This window comes from Petaurus breviceps, unplaced genomic scaffold (assembly GCF_028583685.1).
Source record: "Petaurus breviceps papuanus isolate PSGF00001 unplaced genomic scaffold, PetGlider_PUasm1.0 79, whole genome shotgun sequence".
In the NCBI taxonomy this organism is placed as follows: domain Eukaryota; kingdom Metazoa; phylum Chordata; class Mammalia; order Diprotodontia; family Petauridae; genus Petaurus; species Petaurus breviceps.
Window position 1 is genome coordinate 3,922,660 of NW_027186523.1, and position 19,950 is coordinate 3,942,609.

General features: G+C 35.2%; 2 protein-coding genes across 2 annotated transcripts in view; one reads left to right on the forward strand and one right to left on the reverse strand.

Moving 5' to 3' along the window:
- Positions 1 to 19,950, reverse strand: part of LOC138175790 (branched-chain-amino-acid aminotransferase, cytosolic-like) — a 261,129-nt gene that overhangs the window by 199,479 nt on the left and 41,700 nt on the right. The gene's annotated exons all lie outside the window — the stretch shown is intronic.
- LOC138175695 (inositol 1,4,5-triphosphate receptor associated 2-like) overlaps positions 1 to 19,950 on the forward strand; it is a 115,933-nt gene that overhangs the window by 5,718 nt on the left and 90,265 nt on the right. Inside the window, exons 3-8 of the mRNA XM_069106209.1 lie at positions 4,220 to 4,403; positions 9,078 to 9,118; positions 9,237 to 9,315; positions 10,448 to 10,606; positions 18,025 to 18,142; positions 19,768 to 19,818. Coding sequence (XP_068962310.1) covers positions 4,220 to 4,403; positions 9,078 to 9,118; positions 9,237 to 9,315; positions 10,448 to 10,606; positions 18,025 to 18,142; positions 19,768 to 19,818 — 632 coding nt within the window. The remainder of the gene's footprint in view (positions 1 to 4,219; positions 4,404 to 9,077; positions 9,119 to 9,236; positions 9,316 to 10,447; positions 10,607 to 18,024; positions 18,143 to 19,767; positions 19,819 to 19,950) is intronic.

Here is a 19,950-nt window from a genome sequence, read left to right on the forward strand (position 1 = left end):
CTTTTTAACTGATTCAGCATAAACTCCACCCTTGCCCCACTCCCACCATTCCCAGTAAATCAACAAGGGTGCATTTGGTGTATTTGTCCATATCTCCAATTCCAGAAAGGTTTCTAGGTTCCTAGAAGGGGTCTAGCAGTATCCTTTCAAATGCCTCTCCCAGTGCCTTAAACTGAAGAACACTATTCAAGTCCAGGTGGCACCATTCCCAATGGTTTCACAAATGCTATAATAGAAAGTTACATTTAGTACTTCCAGCACAGTTCTTAGACAATTCAAAAAATACAGTAATTAGGAAAATTTTAGATCTACTGATAGGCCTGTAAATCACTATTGCCCCTCTCATTTAAAAATTACATAAATTCAGTAAATGACTGTTTGTAGCATATATCATCTTCAGGTTATAGTTCTTAAGGATGTAAATGTACATATGTTTTAGGCTGATGAATGCCCACAGTTCATCCTGTTATCTCCCCAGGGTCATTGGTAGACATGTTACCGTACAGAACCAACCCTGTTACAGAGGCCCCAGGTCATAGAATTTCTGAAGAGGGGTCTTCAGTTATCCCAGGTATACGTTCTTTCACATCAGAGATGTCCAACACAGGACTCCTGGGCCACATGCAGCTTGCAATACTCTTAAATATAGCCAGAACCAGATTAAAATGTAATTGGGAAATATTTAACATTATAAATAAAATAAAACAATATTACATTTTAAAACTAAGTCAATATGGAGCCTGCATTAGTGGTGCCCATTTCTGTTTGAGTTAAATGCCACTGTTGTACGTGATCCTTCCCTAATTCAATGAAGCTGTTGTGATTCAGTCCTTCAGCTATCACCAAGTGCTGCAGGCTAGGTTTTATACAGGTAGGTCAGAGATTCAGGATTAAAGATCCACATAATCCATCTGACTACTATTAAGAAAAGAAAGTTTGCTTAGTCATAACATGGAAAGTTTATTTAGCAAAAATGCAGCATTGATTCAATTGAGCAAGGTTTCCCTGCTTTTGCATTGACTGTACTGGCACACTAGTCAGAAGCATGTGTTAAGACTTAGAGAGAAGTTCCTAGTTTGTCCTGCACCAGATTTTATATGTAGGATACCAAGAAACTATAGCAATGTCCTGAGCTAATTAAATCTTTTTTTTTGTAAGAAGAGACTTCAAATATATCCCCCCCCCCAATTAATTACATGTTAAAACACTTTAACATTTGGTTTTGGTTTTTTCTACATTTTTGAGCCTTAAATTTTATCCTTCCCTCCCACCCTCTCCTTTCCCCTTCCTGAGATGGCAAACAATTAGATATAGATTATATAAGTGCAATAATGTAAAACATTTCCATATTAGGCATCTTGTACAAGATTCAAATAAAAGAAAAAGAATGAAAGTGAAATATAGCATGCTTCAGTCTGTATTCAAATAAATATCAGTTCTTTCTTGGGAGGCAAATGGTATACTTCATCATTAGTCCTTTGGGATAGTCTTGGATCATTGTATTTCTGAGAATAGCTAAGTCATTCACAATTCATCATACAGTACTGCTGTTACTGAGTACAACATTCTTCTGGTTTTGTTCACTTTACTTTGCATCAGTTCATGTAAGTTTGTCCAGGTTTTTCTGAAATCATCCTGCTTGTCATTTCCTATAGCCCAATAATATTCTATCACAATCATATGCCACAGCTTATTTAGCCAATTGATGGGCTTCCCTTTGATTTCTAGCTAATTAAGTCTTGATGGTTTCATTACCTTTTTAGAGAAAAACTAGCTTAGTCTAGTGGCAGGAAACAATGTATATTTCTTTTACCCCCAATAAACCTCTCCCCATATTTGACTTGTAAAGTAAATTTTTTTAAACCTAAGGCTAGAAACTTACTTTCAGCCTTATTAACTTTCAATTTATTCTGTTTGTCTGTTACAGACAATTGAGAACTTTTGGATCCTGACTCTGTTATCCAGTATCTCAACTGTTCCTCCATCCTCTTATTTTATGTCATATGCAGATTGGCTAAACATGCTAAACATGCCTTCCTCCAAATCATTGTTAAAAATATTAAATAGCACAGGTCCAGAACAGATCCCTGGGGCATTCTACTTCTATATTGACACCAGGCTAAAAATGACCACTTTTTTCATCTAAGTCATTCAACCAGTTGTAACTCCACATAACTGTACTACTGTCTAAACAATCCATATATTTTCATTAATCTACCAATATGTCTTGAAAAGTTTTGTCAGATGCATCACTGAAATCTAGATACACTATGATTTGGGTATTCTCTCAAAAAAAAACCCAAAAAACTAAGTATCTCAACTTATTCCTATTTACTCATAAAGATGAGTCTTAGCTATGTCCCCTCATGAGGGTAGGGGAGAGAGACAAAGGGAGGGTGGTCAGAAGCCTTTCTCACAATCTCTTTATATTACAAGGATACTGATGAACAATAAGAGATGGCTGCTAGTTATCCTTTATTCTCACCACAGGATATGCCCTTTTTTAAATTTTTTATTTTAAAGCAATTGGGGTTAAGTAACTTGCTCAAGGTTACATGGCCAGTTATTTCTGGGTGTGGTGCTAAGTATCTGAGCCCGGATTCAATCCCAGGTCATCCTGACTCTGGGGCTGGTGCTCTTACTCACTGTGCTACCTGGCTGCCACAATCTGCCCTTCTTTTTTGACCCTAACTCTTTGATGACATAATTTACAGAGCTTCTCTTGCAGAACTCCTTTTTAATATGTAGCCTGCTCACACCCACCATGTGTTTTTCCATTGTCCTTATAGAAATCACCTATGTTTTTTTAGAGACCATAGTGTTCCATGACTTGCAGCCATACTAGATCACTGAAAGCATATTGGTGTTTTAAAATAATATTCCACTGAGGAGCTTGGAGTCACTAAAAGAACTTTGCCATTTCCCAAAGGCAATGCAACCAATTTTTCTCTTTTGGTTCAATTCTGTGCCCATTGCCCATTTTTACTGTCTTCAGATATGTGGACTGATGGATGAGTTCTGTCAGTTGTACAAGCATATCATACTTTGGACATTTTTCATTCATGTGTGATCATGTTTCCTGTGTAACCAAAGCATTTAGATGATATGACTTTTAGTTAGTGAGCTCGGAAGGGATAACATTCTGGAGACACAAAACATTAGGATTGAACTTCAATGGCATTGTGGTATTCATGAATCAAAGCATCTGGAGTTCCTCAGCATTGGTAGGGAAGCCTTTCTTTCCTTGTACTCTGTCCTGGATCTTTTCTATGGCCATGACAAACACCGACAAAAGCAAGATCTCCCTGTTCCGTGTCACATGTATGCTACCTCCACATTCAGAAATTCCAAAATCCCCTTATCTGACCATACTGTCTTGCTCAGATCTACATTTACATCTGCCTTCCCTTGCCAAACCCTTCTCTCGGTCCATGCTGTGACCTTCAATCCTTTGACCTCTCAGTTCTGTTGCAGGCCATCTCCTCTGCATTAACCTTAACATTCTTTTCAACAAATAGAATTAATTAATATGGATGAAATAATTATAATAATGTGTAATGACATAACACATTAGAATATAATAATTAGAGGATCAACAGATAACATTTTCTGTTAGCTTTCTAGGAATTTTGTATGATTTTGACATATGCATAGGGAAACACTTTGCTGAAAGATCACCAAAAAAGTAGCCTTTTGCTCTACCAAATAAAACAATTTTTATAGTCAATGAACAGCAAGTATAATGGGATCTTGCGTTTTCTTCATTTTCCTTTCATTTTTCTGTGGTATAGTCCAAACAGTCTAATAACTCTGTGAACAAAGGAAATGAAAGAGCTGTGTAGCCGTAGTTTTCACTGCTTCCTTTTCCATACCATCACTGTCAACATCTTCTTAGAGATATATTCTAGCATTTTGCTAGGAATTGAAGTCACTATCACTTGCCTATAGTTTGCAGATTCCAATCTCTTCCCCAAATGGACACATCTGCCCTTCTTAAATCACTTCTGCTTCTCAGTTTTACTTCTCTTGTGCATTTATTTCATTCAAACCTATTTGAGTATTTGTCTCATTCTTCTATTTGACTGCAGGTTCCTTGAGGACAGGAGCTTTTTTGATCTTTATGTCATTGGTTCCTAGAATATCACAGATGCTTAATGAATGTTTTCGGAAATGCATGTTGAAATTTTTGCCTTGAAGTTATTTTCTTTCTCCTTTCCAGAAGGCAAAGTAGCCGTTTCTAAATTAATGGATTATTTGAGACTTATAACTAACTGGGAGTCTGAAGACAATGACCTTGAAGAGCTATGGACCATGTTTGACCCTGAAAAGAGAGGCTTGTTCGTGGATTTGGAGACTTACCATACCGTTATGAAAGAATGGATAGCAGATTGTAGAAACAGATGGTAATTGGTGGCTCTTGCTGATAAGTGTTTTCATGAGTTTCTGCTTTAATTCCAATGACAGTTGATATATCTAACATTAATTTCTATTTTGTGAGAAGCTAGTAAAATACTTTCGAGTGTTGCTTGGCTTTACAATTATCCTTTTGATAGAGTGACTAAGCAAATATCACCATTTTATATATATAAAAGAGCTGAACCAAAGGAGTTAAGTGAATTCATGATACTCTTTAACAGTAACAGGTTTTGAGGGGCTTCTACTATAACATCAGGGCTCTACTACTTTTAACTATAAGCAGCTAGATGGTACAGAGAAATGAATATTAAAACTGAAGTCAGGAAGACATGAATTTAAATCTAGCCATATACCTTCAGAGTTATAAAAACAGACCAAAAAATCTGTTTAAATTTTTTTTAGACTTATATTTGTAATTAAAAAAAAACTGGAAACAATCTAACTGTCCAATGACAGGTGAATAGGTAAATTTCAGTGCAGTCATGTAAAAGAATACTAAAATGCAAATCAATATATTTCAAATGTGTAGAATATAAAGATTTTGGAAAGACCTTTGTGAAATAATACCAAACAGAAAAAGGCAGTACCAAAAGAACTACTTACACATATTGATCATGAAGAAAAATGAATGAGAGCGTATAGACAAAGAATTCTGATGGAGATTTAGGGGGAGTGACTGAAAAGATGGGGTATTTTATGCCTTAAAATTAATTTATTTGAACTTAAGTAACTGCAAATAAATAAGCTAGGTGGCGTAGTGAATAGAGCCCTGCATGTGGAGTCAGAAACACTCATCTTCCTGAGTTCAAATCTGGTCTCAGTCATTTACTAGCTGTGTGACCCCAGTCAAGTCACTTCATTCTGTTTGCCTCAGTTTCTCATCTGTAAAATGATCTAGAAAAAGAAATGGCAAACCACTCTAGTATCTTTGCTAAGAAAACCCCAAATAGAGTCATGAAGAGTTGGACATGACTGAACAACAACAAACCTGTAAATAAAGTTAAGGAACTCCTTATGACATTTGGTGTTAACTTTCTAACAAATCATTTTTAAAAGAATGAGGATAAGATGGAGAGAGAAAAACAATATATATTTGTATGCTAAATGTGTAAGAAAAAAGTGGCATTTAGAGAGAAGTGTAAAATATGAAAGCAATAATGTACTTGAGAATTAGATAAGGTGATAAGATAGGGATACTAGTGTGAATTTCTTGTCATATTCAACTTCCATATTTATCTGTCATCAACAGAGCTTAATTCTTCTGACTGTTCCAAATATATAAACTAAGCTTTTTTTCCCAAGCAGCTTAAATAAAGGATAAATCAACTGGAGTCAAAAGCATGGTGTATAGGTTATTGACAGTGGGTAACTGAAATAACAAAATAACTATTTGGAAATTATGTGCTTAGGTCTAAAATAAAAGAACAAATACATTGAATAGGAAATGTCATTTGAGCTACCAAAGTTTATTTTCTATGGGAATTAATCATTTTTTAACACTATACTAAAGATTTCTGTTATTCAGGTCCTTTTCTTCATGTTTTTCCTTCTGTCTTTTCTTCTTCTCCCTCCCCACTATCTGACTACTTAGATACTATCTGACTATTAGCACTTCACAAAGGGTTGAAGGGTTTAAAAAAATAGTCTGAGCATCAATATAGTCCATTTGGGTCCTTATTTCTGTCATTTGTAAATAGGTAATGAAGGAAGTTTATGCTTTTTGCTAAAATGATGAACTACTTAGAAGAGAACATTTTCACTTGAATGTCCCCATTCCTTAAGTTAACCTTATTGCTGTCTTATCTTCCAAAACCATTCCCTTTACCAACTAACTTGTTTTCCTCAGTATCAGCACCATTTGAAATCTTGGAGGCATCTTTGACTCTTTCTCTACTGTGCCACATATTCAATATGTCACAAAGCTCTCTGAGTTCTTGCTTTGAAAGACCTCTCAAATGTTGAGTCTATTACTTCCTCACCCCTCTACTGGTGGTATCTTAGGCTGGACCCCCTAGCACTTCATAGATAGGCTACTATAATCACTTCCTAAGAGATGTTCTTGTCTCTAATCTTTACCTACTTCCAATTTATCCTACAAAAAGTCAGAAGACAAGTCATCCTACAAGGTCAACTACATTGCTTTAACCTCTTGTTTAAAAGCTTCCAGTAGATTCTCAGTACCTAGCAGCAAGTCCAGATTAATCAACCTGATGTTCAGAGACCTCCTTAATATGTATGGTTCTACTTACCTGTCCAAACTTCTCTCCCATTACTTCTCTCCCATTATCCCAACATAAAGCTTGCAATTCAAACAGACTAGTTTTCTCTCCATTCCTATGATGTACTCTTTTTATTTCCATGCAGAAATCATTCTCCCCCATAGCAAAATGCCTTTTTTCCTCCTTTTTATCTGCTAAGTCTTAGTTATTCAAGGCTCAACTGAAGTCCTATTTCTTGACCCCTATGTGCCTGCTGAGTTTCTCCTTTTCTGAATACCAGTCAATATTATAAATACTATTTATTGGCATTTTGCTTTATTTTGTCACTGCTTATTCAATGCCTTCTAGGTAAAGGAGAACATTATCATATTCATAGAATAATAATAATGTTGAATGAATAAGTGAATGAAGTATTTATTAAGTACTTACTATGTGCAAAGCTCTGGGGCCAGTTACTGGGGATGCAGATAGAAAAGACAGTCTCTGCTCTCGTGGAATTCATATTCTATGGAGTGAGACAACAGCATATGGAAAGCATCAGCAGAAAGCCAGATGGAAAGGTCCCATGGTCCTTAGAGTGCAATAGCAAAGCAGATGGTAATGCCTCTTCTTTAATGGCATTTCTGCTGATAAAATCCTGTCAGTTTCTAAAGTTAAGCCATTTGCCAGTACCAAGGAGTTCTTTCTTCTGGGTCTTTCTGTGCTTGTAGCACCTGCAGGAACATTGCTAGGCTGCATTTATATACAGGTTCCTTCCCAGGAAGGAACTAAGGCAATGGAAATAGAGCTAGAAGAGTTGCTATTCCCAAGTTTCTTGGGGTCAGGGCCCTGGTTGTCTCCAATGTGGTCTTAAGGGAGATGGCAGTCAAGGTAGAGAGAATTAGGGAGGGAAAAGTGATAAACAGTGTCAAAGATCACAGGTCAAGGAGAATTAAATTTGGCAACTAAGAAGTAATTAGTAACTTTTGAGAGAGCAATTTTGTTTTGGTTTTTTTCCCCACCCAACTAGGAGACCTTACTTTTGTGTAGAGGGTAACCAGAATCTAATCTAGGTGAATTCTTGCCTTTAGGGAATAAGCTCATGCCCTTGCACCCCTCCACAACTCATGAAGGAGAAAACCAACTAGAGTGGTCTGGGTGGAGATGGATTTGAGAGATCAATTTTAGTGGAATAATAAGGTCAGAAGCCAGATTGTAAGGGATTTAAAGAAAGAGTGAGAGGAGAAAAAGAAGAGGCATCTTTGGTAGAAAACCTTTTTGAAGAGTTTTGCTACAAAGTTCAGAGGAGATATAGAATGATAGGGATGGAAAGATCAAGGGGGAGTTTTTTCAGGATGGGGAAAACATGGGCCTGTTTGTAGGCAATAGAGAATGAGCCAGTAGAAACAGAGATGGAAAATATGATAGAGTGGGGATGACAGAGGAGGCAATCTGTTGAAGTAATCAGGATGGAATAGGATCCCTTGAACAAGAGGGGTTGACCTTGGTAAGGAGTAAGGCCACTTCATCATGTGAAACAGGGATAAAGGAGGAGAGAGTGTCAGAAGGTACCTTAGTGATAGGAAACAAGGAAGAGGGAGAAGACAGAGTTCACAGTGAATGGCCTCAAGTCTTTTTCTGCAAAATATGAGGCGAAATTCTCAGCTGAGAGATCTTCAAGGTCTAAGTGAAGATGGTGGTCAATGTGGCAATGGTTTTTGATTCATCCAGCACACACTGCCTCCTCTCTCTCCTCCACATTGCTTGGTTCCTTGTTAGATCTAGAAGGGACCTAGAGTCTTTCTAGTATTAACTTCTCACAGAAGAATAAACTGAAGCCAAAGGAAGGGGAACAACCTGCCTTAGATCACATAGGAAGTTAGTGTCAAAGCCAGGACTTTATCTCAGGTTTTCTTGACTTCTAGGCTATCATTTATTCTACTATAACTTGCTACTTCTGTTTTATGCCAGGTTCCCCCAACTAGTCTGCAAATTCCCAGAGTAGACATTCTTCCTGGTATTCTTTTTCATCCTATTTTTTGCCTATCACAGTAAAATTTTTATAATTTTATATTAAGATCTTAATAAATATATGTTGAATATGGAGATGGAGGGAAGAACAAAAGAAATGTACATGATAATTTTGTTGTATATTTGAAAGGAATAGCAATTTGTGCATTTGCAGTTGCATGTGCAATAATCTTATTTATTGTACTATGTTATGGGAATGCTTGTTTTGTTCCATAAATTTAAAACAAAATTTGATAAAAAATTTTTTAAAATACATGTTGAATTCATCAGATTTGGCCAAAACTTTTTAGAAAACGCCAGTTAGGACAAAGATCATTGCCCTTCTGGATTCAATATGAAACAGCTGTATATTAATGTGAAATTTACCGCATAGGGAAGATCCAAGGTTTGGTATACAGAAATGCTTCTAAATTGCTGGTTTTCTTGTTACAGGGGAAGAAAGAATGAAATGAGCTCTGCAGAAGATTCTGTCTGTAAGTCATGGCATAGCTAGAAGTCAGGTGCAACGTTTATATCATTATGTAGAATTTTCTGCCCCTTTCCTGTGTTTTTAAAAAAGTCTTTATTCTGCATTGTTTTTGTGCATTTTAGTTAAGATGACCTCAAATACAGTGACTATCACATCAGGGAGTTTTGAGGCTTTTGGTGGAGATACATGTAAAGATGACTTGTAAGTATGATTTCTTTTGGTGACATTTGAAATATTTCAGTTTGTTATTCAGACCAATTTACAATGTATGCACTTTGTTCATGTATATAAAATCTTAGTCTGACCCTATGTGATCCTGAGCAATCACTCAGTCACACTGAGCCTCAGTTTCTTCATTGATCAAACGAGGATAATACCTGCTACTATGTACTTCAAGATTTGTTCAGGCAATGTGCTTGTCTCTGGAGATACAGATACAGCGAATAAAATAATCCCTATTCACAAGGAGTTTGCATTCTGACAAAGGAAGCAAATATACATAAATATATACAGGAAAAAAACAAAGAGAAAAAATAAGTTAAATAATAACAACAATAATGATAATATTTAGATGGCATTTACTATGTGCCAGGCACGGTACTAAACAATTTACATTTATTATCCTATTTGATATAAAGGAGTTTGAAAGGGAGAGAACTAGTAGTTGAAGGAGAAAGGGGCTTTGGAAGCCTTAAAGCAGTAGAGAAATGTGTAGTGGTCATGTATAATGGTGATTACTAAAACTCTTTTCCCCATTAGTCTAAGATAAATCAATAGCCTAATTCTTAACTATTTTGTGCTATCTACACTGGAATCATTTTTATAAAATCTAGGTCATGTTTACCTTCTCAAGAAGAGAAGAGGGGAGGGAGAGAGAGACACAGTATAGAACTAAAAATTTAAGAAAAAGAATATTTAAAAAGTTTTGTTTACATGTAATTGTGAAAAAATAAAAATTAAATATAAAAAGAATCTAATTTAAATTTACTAGTAATTTATTCTCATACTTTCTCTTTTACAGAACTCAATTTCTCATTCAAATGACCTCACTTGATATGTATAAGAAACAAATTTTGTTAGAAGTAGGACATCCCAGAATGAAAAAAAGGCAACTGTGAAAAAAGCTACAGTGATAGAATAAAATCCATGTTTTAGGAGTGACTGATTCCTGAAAATCCAAGAATGTTGATTTCATGATGATAGCTGGGTAGGGAATCAATCTCTTGAGAAAATTTAAAACTATGAATACACTCATTCTTGTTTGGTATAAAAGGGGTTGGGGAGAAAGAGATGCTTTATTGAAAAATATTCCCTTTTATTTCTTCATCTTCAGAGAGACCTCTGAATTGATTACATGTGTGGCAGACCTGAAGTTTAGCAAACAAAAACTACAAGAGGAAAATAACAAATTTAAGCTAGCATTGGAAGCCCTAGAGGAAGCTAACAACCAGTTAACAGAAGACTGTCATGAATTGCACAATCAAATGAAAAGGTGAATTTATATCACTCTGTGTTTGTTTGTGTCCCAGGACTGTATTCTATCATATCTATGCCCTTGAATAGTTCATCCATGTCCATGCCATGTGCCTGAAGTCTGTAGGCCCTACAAGCCAAAAAATGGGTACACTCAAATTATTCCTAGTTGTGCCAGACTACTTGCATAGCACTATGAAATTTAAAAAAAAACCCACATCGTTTGTCTCACTTTCCTTACCTGTAAAGTGTATACACACACTTTCCCAGGGTTTTTGTGAGGTTCAAATGAGATTTGTAAAGAACTTTAGCACGGTGCTTAGCAATAGCTGCTTATAAATGCTAGCTGGTAATATTATCATCATCATTGTTATTATTATAGAGCCTTTCTAGCATATGCATGTGGTTATTTCCCCAGTAAATGGTTACTTAAGAAAATGGTACCTGAGAGAGGGATTTGAATTTCTAGTCCATGGCTTAAAATTGAAAAAACGACTGATTCTTTGCCAAAGATGGAGTATACCCAAGAAGGAGTGGAAAAAAGTTTTATCTTCCTTGTCTAATCCAATGACCTTAAACTGAAGGGAAGGGAAGAAGCAATGAATGAAGAATAAGTAGATGAATGAATTAATGCTCTAAAAAATTTTAAGTGTTTACTATTTGCCAAACACTGTGCTGAGAAGCTCCAAACACAGAAGTGAAACAGTCCCTGCCCCCAAAAGCTTATATTCTAATGAGGTACAAAAACATATATGTGGGAGTGATGATCACAGATATATTGGACCATATGAGACACCCACCATTTAGGACAGTAACAGTTAGAGGGCCAAAACGGGTACATGACCTATATATCATAAACATGTCATAAAATCATATGGTAAACAAAGGAGAGGCAAGGAAGAAGTTTCCTTTCAGATCTATGCATAGGAAAGAGTTCATGACCAAGGAAATGATAGAATCACATGAGATAAAATGGACAATTTTAATTTTTTATTATAAAATTTAAAAGTTTTTCACAAATAGTCTGATGTAGCAAAAATCAGGAGAACAGTAACTGGGAAAAATATTTGTAACACACTTCTCTAATAAAGATTCCTCAAATGATCAAAGGGTATGAAAAGGCAGTTTTCAAAAGATGAAATCTACACTATCAATGATCATGAAAAATTCTCTGAGACACTAATAAGTAGCTAAAGGCAAATTAAAGCTGCTTTGAGCTTCCACACCATACTTATCAGATTGACAAAGATTAGAAAAGAGGAAAATAATAAATGTTAAAGGGGTCGCATGAAAAAAAGTGCACTAGTTTTGATCATAGAGCTGTGAATTGACCTAGCCATTCTGGAAAGCAGTTTGGAACTATGCCTAAGAAGCTACCAAACTATGTATATACTTTGGCCCAGATATACTGCTACTAGGTCTGTACTTCAAAGAAATCAAAGAAAGAGGAAAAAGATTTATATGTAGAAAAATATTTCTAGCCATTCTTTCATGGTACCCCAGAATTGGAAATTAGGAGATGGTCTCTCCAGAGAATCACTAAATAAATTGTGGTATATGAATGTAATGGAATATTGTTGTACCATAAGTAATGATGAAATGGACAGTTTCAGAGGAAAGACTTCTAATGAATTGATCCAGAGTGAAGTAAGCAGAACTAGATCAATTTATATGAGATTTATACAATAATAACTATTGTAGACAAAATAAGAAACCCTTCTTGGATCCCTGATAAATAGAAATATAAACCACAAGTCCAAAAGAATAAAAATGAAACATACCATTCACTTCCTGGTAGAGAGGTGTTGATCTTACTTTAAAAAAAGTTATTGTATTTTAACTTAAATACAAAATAAGCAAAGAAAAAAGAAACAAACTTAAATACTAAAACTAACATAATATAAAATAATAAAAGAAAAAGAAGCATTGCCATGTGCACAGCAGAATGTGAGAGAGGATTCAAAATATACAGTAATCTCCATTTCAAGAAAGCCTATATAATAAATGCTGCACATTGTGTTAAGTATTGCCCATTTTTTCTTTGCTTCCTTGTAAATTTTCTTTTGTTTTCTGCTGTGCACTTTTTTTTTTGCTTTTTTTGGAGGAGGGAAGGCAGGGCAATTGGGGTTAAGTGACTTGCCCAAGGTCACATGGCTAGTAAGTATTAAGTGTCTGATGTCGGATTTGAACTCAGGTCCTCCTGACTGCAGCGTCAGTGCTCTGTTCACTGCACCACCTAGCTGCCCCTGCTATGCACTTTTAAAAAGTTTGTTTATTTTTAGTTTTCAACATTCACTCCCATAAGTTTTAAATCTTATCCCCTTCCCTCCCTGCTCCTTCCCCAAGATGGCCTCCAATCTGATATAGGCTCTAAACTTACATTCCCATTAAACATACTTTCACATTAGTGATGTTGTATAGAAGAAAGAGAATGAATAGGAGGAACCATGAGAAAGGAAAAACAAAAAAATTAGTTTGCTTCATTCGGCATTCAGATTCCATAATTCTTTCTCTGGATGTGGATGGCATTTTCTATCATGAGTCCTTTGGAATTGTTTTAGGTCCTTGCATTGCTGAGAAGTGCTAAGTCTATCAAAGTCAGTCATCACACACTATGGCTGTTACTGTGTATAGTGTTCTCTTGGTTCTGCTCGTTTTACTCAACATCAGTTCATATAGGTCTTTGCAGGTTTTTCTGAAGTCTGCCTGTTCATCATTTCTCATAGCACAATAGTATTCCATGATATTAATATACCACAACTTATTCAGCCATTCCCCAATTGATGGGCATCCCCTCAATTTCCAGTTCTTGGCCACCACAAAATGAGCTGCTATAAATATTTTTGTACATGTAGGTCCTTTTCCCATTTTTATGATATTTTTGGGACACAGCCCTAGAAGTGGTATTGCTGGGTCAAAGAGTATGCACATTTTTATAGCCCTTTGGGCATAATTACAAATTACTCTCCAGAATGGTTGGATAAGCTCACAACTCTATCAACAATGAATTAGTGTGCCAACTTTCCCACATGTTCTCCAACATTTATCATTTTCCTGTTTTGTCATGTTATCTGCTGTGCCCTTTTTACTTTGTTCTTTTTCCTCTGTCCCCCCCAAAAGGCTGCAATTAAATGTGGATATATATAAAGATACATACATATGTGCATATATATCCACATATATAGACATATACACATGTATACCCATACATTCATACACCCATACATACATTCACTTACACATATACTTAGATATCAATAATCATAGTTATATATAGACATATAGCTTCATATGTAAGACTATACTACACTTATTTATCCTCTGCTTCTCTGAGGGTGGATAACCTTTTCCTTCATAAGTCTCCGTTTTCCGTATTTTTCCAAGTCCACCAACTCATTTCCTACACTACATCAATATTCCCGCTTTATACTGTCTATTTGTTTTAAATAGTCCAAAACAATGTTGATAAATACGGCTGACACATAGTGTAGTTTTTAGAAGTGTAGTTTCCCTATTTTTCTCTTTTGATTAAATATATTTTAGCCTTAACCCTGTCCAAGATCATGATTACCATTCTTGCTCCTTTTTCTCTAACAGATTCTACTCTTGATCTTTATTTTGTGATTAGGCATATCTCTTATTTCCCACTCCTCCTGACTCTTCTACTTTACTTCTACCTACTACCTTGCCCTCCTGATATTTAACCTATCCCTCTCCAAGGATCCCTCCCTTATACTCCTATTCCATTAATCTGAACAACCTTCTATACCCCTTTAACCGATTCCCTCATCCTCCCCTCTAAAGATCCTTCCCTTATCCTCTCCCATCTCCCTATCCCCTTAGTGTTTTATTTAGAAGACTTTATACTCTTCTAGATATATGTGCATTGTTCCCTCTTGAACCCATTCAAGAGTAGCTACAGTATAGGAATGATAGCATTGATGCTCAATAATTCACAGTAGACAAAATCCAAGATATGAGCCAACAATAAAACTCATGTCCTCAGATGACAGTATATACAAAGTATGGATAACTAGCTGTCCTAATGCAAGGAAGAAAATGTAGCTTTGTAGGTAGTGTTAAGACTTGATCAGATGAAACTCCTAATAGGAATAAGGTAAATCTTATTGAAAAGCAACAGTATAGACAAAGTGTATGTATGTATGTGCATGTGCATTCATTCATGCATCTCTATATATGCACATATACAGACATGTATGTATACTATATAACACGTATATGTATAATATACAATTCATATGTATAGTCATAAATATTGAATATATATAGACACAGAGACACACATATGTTTATACGCACGTCAGCAAGTAAGAAGTTGGAGAGGCCTGACTAGTTAGTATTTTGTCCAAAAAAAAGAAGAAAATTTGAGTTTGTGTTTGAATGTCAATATGTGTCAAAAGTGTAAATGGCAGCTACAAAAACTAATGTGACTCTAGCCTACAGTGAGAGGATCATAGTGTCCAGAATAAGACTGGTTATAATCTTGTAATGCCTTGATCAGACAACATTTAGAATATTATATTTCATTATGGGTGCCGCATTTTAAGAAGGAAGAGAAAAAGAATGAGAAGCAGTGAGAAATTAAAGGACTAGAACCAGGATGGCAGAGTACTTGATGTTATGCCACATGAAACTTGGTTAAAGGAAGTAGATATCTTTAACTTGTTGAAGAGGGAATTTAGGAGGTCATGGTAGCTGGATTATTTGGTGTATTATTCTGTGAACAAGGGATTATATGGCTTGGTCCCAGATGCCAAAACTAGAAGCAGTGAATGACAAGTTCAGAAATATACATTTGTGGGGCAGCTAGGTGGCACAATGAATAGACCACCGGCCCTGGAGTTAGGAGGACCTGAGTTCAAATCCGGCCTCAGACACTTAACACAAAAAACTAGCCAAGTGACCTTGGGCAAGTCAACCCCAATTGCCCTACCTTCCAAAAAAGCAAAAAAAAAAAAAACACAACAAACAAACAGAAAGATACATTTAGTGTAAATATAAGGGAGAACTTCCTAATGGTTAGAGCTATGGAAAATTACAGTGGGCTATATTGAGAGGTAGTAGATTACTTTGAGATTTTCAAGAAAAACATGGATCATCATTTATTGGAAAATGCTGGTGAGAAGATCATTATTCAAGTATGTGTTGGATTAGACAGATACTGAAATGACTTCCTACTCAGAGATTCTGTGAATTTGCAAGGTATACAGCTTTCATTTATGGATGTAGTATTCTCTTTATGTGTGTGAATATATATATATATATTGTGTATAGAGAGTATTTATTTATATAGAGTATATATTGTGTATATATAGAGTATTCTCTATTAGTATTCTCTATATAAAATATATTTGATTAAGAGACCCCACCAGCAAATGCCACAAAGACAGAAGGAAAGGTCCCTCAGAGTTATATATCATCATCAATTTGAAAGTTCCCTCCAGTGATACAGATTACAACCCATTCAGGCCTGTCAGTCCTGCACAACTAAATGCTGGATTCCTTCCTCAATTTCTCCTATTTTCACAACGGTACAAATAGAGCACTACAGCTATCAAGATGTCATTCCTTACCTTTACCATGGGACCATTCCATATTTTCTTCCAATCACATAGTTCATTATTGATGTATTTTACACCTGTTCTTTGATGTTATTCATTGATTATATGCTATGGCTTGCTTATATAACCATATATCTCTTCATTGTTCTCTGCATAACACTGATTTTTAATTTTCTTTGATACTTTTATTGCATGTTTTGCTGCCTTACTAGCAGAATGTTACTGCCTTACTAGCAGAATGTTGGTGTTAAAATGGTGGGCCTTAGTTTTTATGCTAAAATCGAGGTTATTAAAAGAATTTTGTAGTTTCCCAAAGGAAACCCAGCCTGTTCTTTTTCTTCAACTCTAGACCCAACTCCTCTATCTTTTATGTGTGTCCCAAATATATATAACAATGGACAAGCTATATAAGTTGAATGTTCAAAGTATGTTGTCATCTAGGCAACAGACTTTTTCATACCCTTGGTCCTTCTTGTATGGATGATTAAGCCAGATTCCTTGAACTGGAAACAAAGTTGGTCCCCACCCATTAGCAAGTGTCTAGATGAAGTTGATCGTGAATGTAATAAATATTATTGCTTCTTAAAAAGTAATTAATATGAAGAATTCAGAACAGCATAGGAAGACACGAACTGGCAAAAAGCAAAACAAGTAGAGTCAGGAAAACAATATGTACAATTATAACAACAATGTAAATGAAAAAAATAACAGCAGTAAAAAATAGTGTATGCCATACAATTATGGTCACCAAGCTTGGTCCTGGAGAATAGATGAAAAAATGAACCTCTTTCTCTTCTCTCTCTTTTTTTTTTAATTTTTGCTTTTTTGGAGGGCAATTGGGGTTAAGTGACTTGCCCAAGGTCACATGGCTAGTGTGTCAAGTGTCTGAGGCCAGATTTTAACTTAGGTCCTCCTGATTCCAGGGCCAGTACTCTACTCACTGCGCCACCTAGCTGCCCCTGCCTCTTTCTCTTATTTACGGTTGGGGGAAACTGTAGACATGGGACATTGCACAGTCCATCAGACTTAGTTGAAATGTTTGCTACTTTTTCTGATTTTTTTGTCTTTTTCTGTTCTTTGTTGTAAGGCACAAGATAGATTGAGAAATAAAGATGAAGTAAAAACAAAAGTTATTCATAAAAAAGCTAAATGCAAAACAAAGTTTGATTGATTAAATTTAAAGGATCCCTGTGTTTTCCATCACTCTAACCTGGCAATTTTGGCAAGTGGTGTAAACTGAGTAAAACATAAACTCAAATTACCTTTTTAAAATTTATTTATTTATTTTTAGTTTATAGCATTTCAGTTCCACAATCCCTTGAGTTCCAAATTTTCTCCCCTTACCCCCACCCCCTGAAATGGCAGCATGTAATCAGATATAGGTTCTACAAATACTTTCACATTAAACATTAGTCAAGTCAAATTACCATTTGCTTTAGACATGTTTAGTTGAGTGAGGTAGGAATACAAAGACCTATAGAGGGAGAATCTTCTAATATTATTCCATTTGGGGGAATCAGAGCTCCTAGGATAAAATATAGATACCTCCTTTGGGATAAAAATGGATTGGTAGATTTCAAAAGCATCCTTGCATGAATCTTCATCTCAGGAATGTAATTCTTCTGGTGACCTTAAAGTCTAAGGAAGAAGCTTCCTCGAAAAACTTGTTTCATTAACCCTTTTTCTAAAAGTTGTGAATTAAGTCTTCCCCAGAACTAGTGGGCATATTAATACTTTGTTCAATCTCTGGCATAAGGACTTAGTGCTTTTAAATGCTTGCCTCAAAATAGTTCTGTGCTTGTATTAATAGCCCTGACAGTTATATTTGAGGTTTTGCTTATCAATTTTTTTCCAGTGCCCAACAGTCTATTAAGAGAACAAATCTTTTAAAAGAAGAACTGGAGGAACTGAAAATTAAGTTGAATGTCTCAGAAGAGGAGAAAACCAAAATAGTAACTCAGAATAAACAATTAGTAAGTGACCCAGTTACCTTTTAAATGGCAGAAATCTGAATTGTGACTTTCATGATAACATTTGGAAGAGAAGCAAGCAGCTGCTAGATTAGTAGAAAAAAAAATATGGAAGTAATCTTCCTAGGTTAGAACTGCATTTCCTACATAGCATTTAGTCATCAAATTATTACTTATGAAGGTTTAGGATATCCACAGACTGTCTAGTATGGGCTTATGCCCAAGAAAGAGTTGAACAAATGTTTGATACCTGAAAACCATTCAAATTTGATCGTACCATTGATTTGCCTGTCAAATTTTCATCTCTTCACAGGATATTGACTACAGGGGTGAGGCCCTCTGGCACTTTTAGGCTTTGTTCATTTGTTTTTTATTATAATAAGAATGTAAATTAGTGAAGGATTAAAGTTCTGCGGTACAGAGTAAGTTAGCTAGACTAGCCTTTAAATTATGTTCTTGGGGGAAAAATAGCATTCTTAATAAGAGCTTAGATCCAGTATAGATGTTCTATTTCAGATGACTGGTCACTCCCATTATTTTTGTTTCAATTTTTTTGTCATCCCTTGTCCTGACCACAGTATAGTGCCTGTCAGTTATTGAGTGCTTACTAAATGGTAATTGTTTGATGATTAAACATATAGTTGTGTTAATACTGTTAAATATAGAAATGAAAACCTTTCAGGCTGATAAAAAAAATGTGTTTGTAGGCTGAGAACACTTTGAAATCTTTTTTTTTTCTTTAATGCAGTAGGGTAAAATGAAGAAAGCACTTGCCAGGAAATCAGAAGAATTATACTAGAGTCCTTATTCTGACACTAATGTAACCTTAGGCAACATTGTAAGGCCTCAGTTTCTTCATCTGTAAAATGAAGGAATGGAATTCTAGGTAAAAAAAAAAACATGATTCCATTGGGATTTATTATGGGGGAACTGACTTGACAAGTGCTTTAGAACTCTTGGATGTACAAAGTACTATTACTTCGGTCCTCTTATATGTCTTTGTACAATCTCTCATTGTAAAACCCTGGTTTGTTAACTTTGATTCTCTGACAATTTGTAACTTGGAGTTTGGGATCTGAACTTCTGATGCTCATATTGTCACACAGAGATGAGCCTAGAAAAATATGGAACTTGAAATAGGAAGTACAGTCATATATGTTTTCAGGGTGCTTTTTTGATAGAGTTCACTGCTACTTCTGGTAAAGTTATTGGGCAAAGAAATAAGGCCAGGCATACTAGAGTTTTGATTTGGGTTTTTTTCTCATTATCTTAGATATTGATAAAGCCTACAAGGAAGGGTTTCCTTTTATTACTATTTTATTTATTATTTATTAAAAATAGTTATTTATTAATAATATATTAATATAATATAATATATAAAATAACAAAAATATTATTATTAAAATATTTATTATTATTTTATTATATAATCTACCTGGACTTCAAGTAACCTAAGAGTTAATATTGCCTTTAGTGAAGTTTAAGACTAGCTACCACCTGGTGTGTTCATATCTTTAAAATTAGTTAAGATTCAAAATAGATAGACTTTTATGGATTTTTGTAAATAAGTATGTTGTGATATCTTAAACCACTGAAGTGTTTTTATTTTTTTTTCCTAAATGAAACAGGAAAAAGAAAATCAGGCCCTGATTCTTAAGATCCAGAATCTTCAAGAAGAGGTATATTGAACAAGTGAAATACTGGTACAGACAAATGTAGGAAAATCACATAGTGATTGAACACAGTGGAATTACAAATGGTGGACATGTTAAATCTTTTTCTGTATGGGCTACTGGTTATGTCCATTTGTG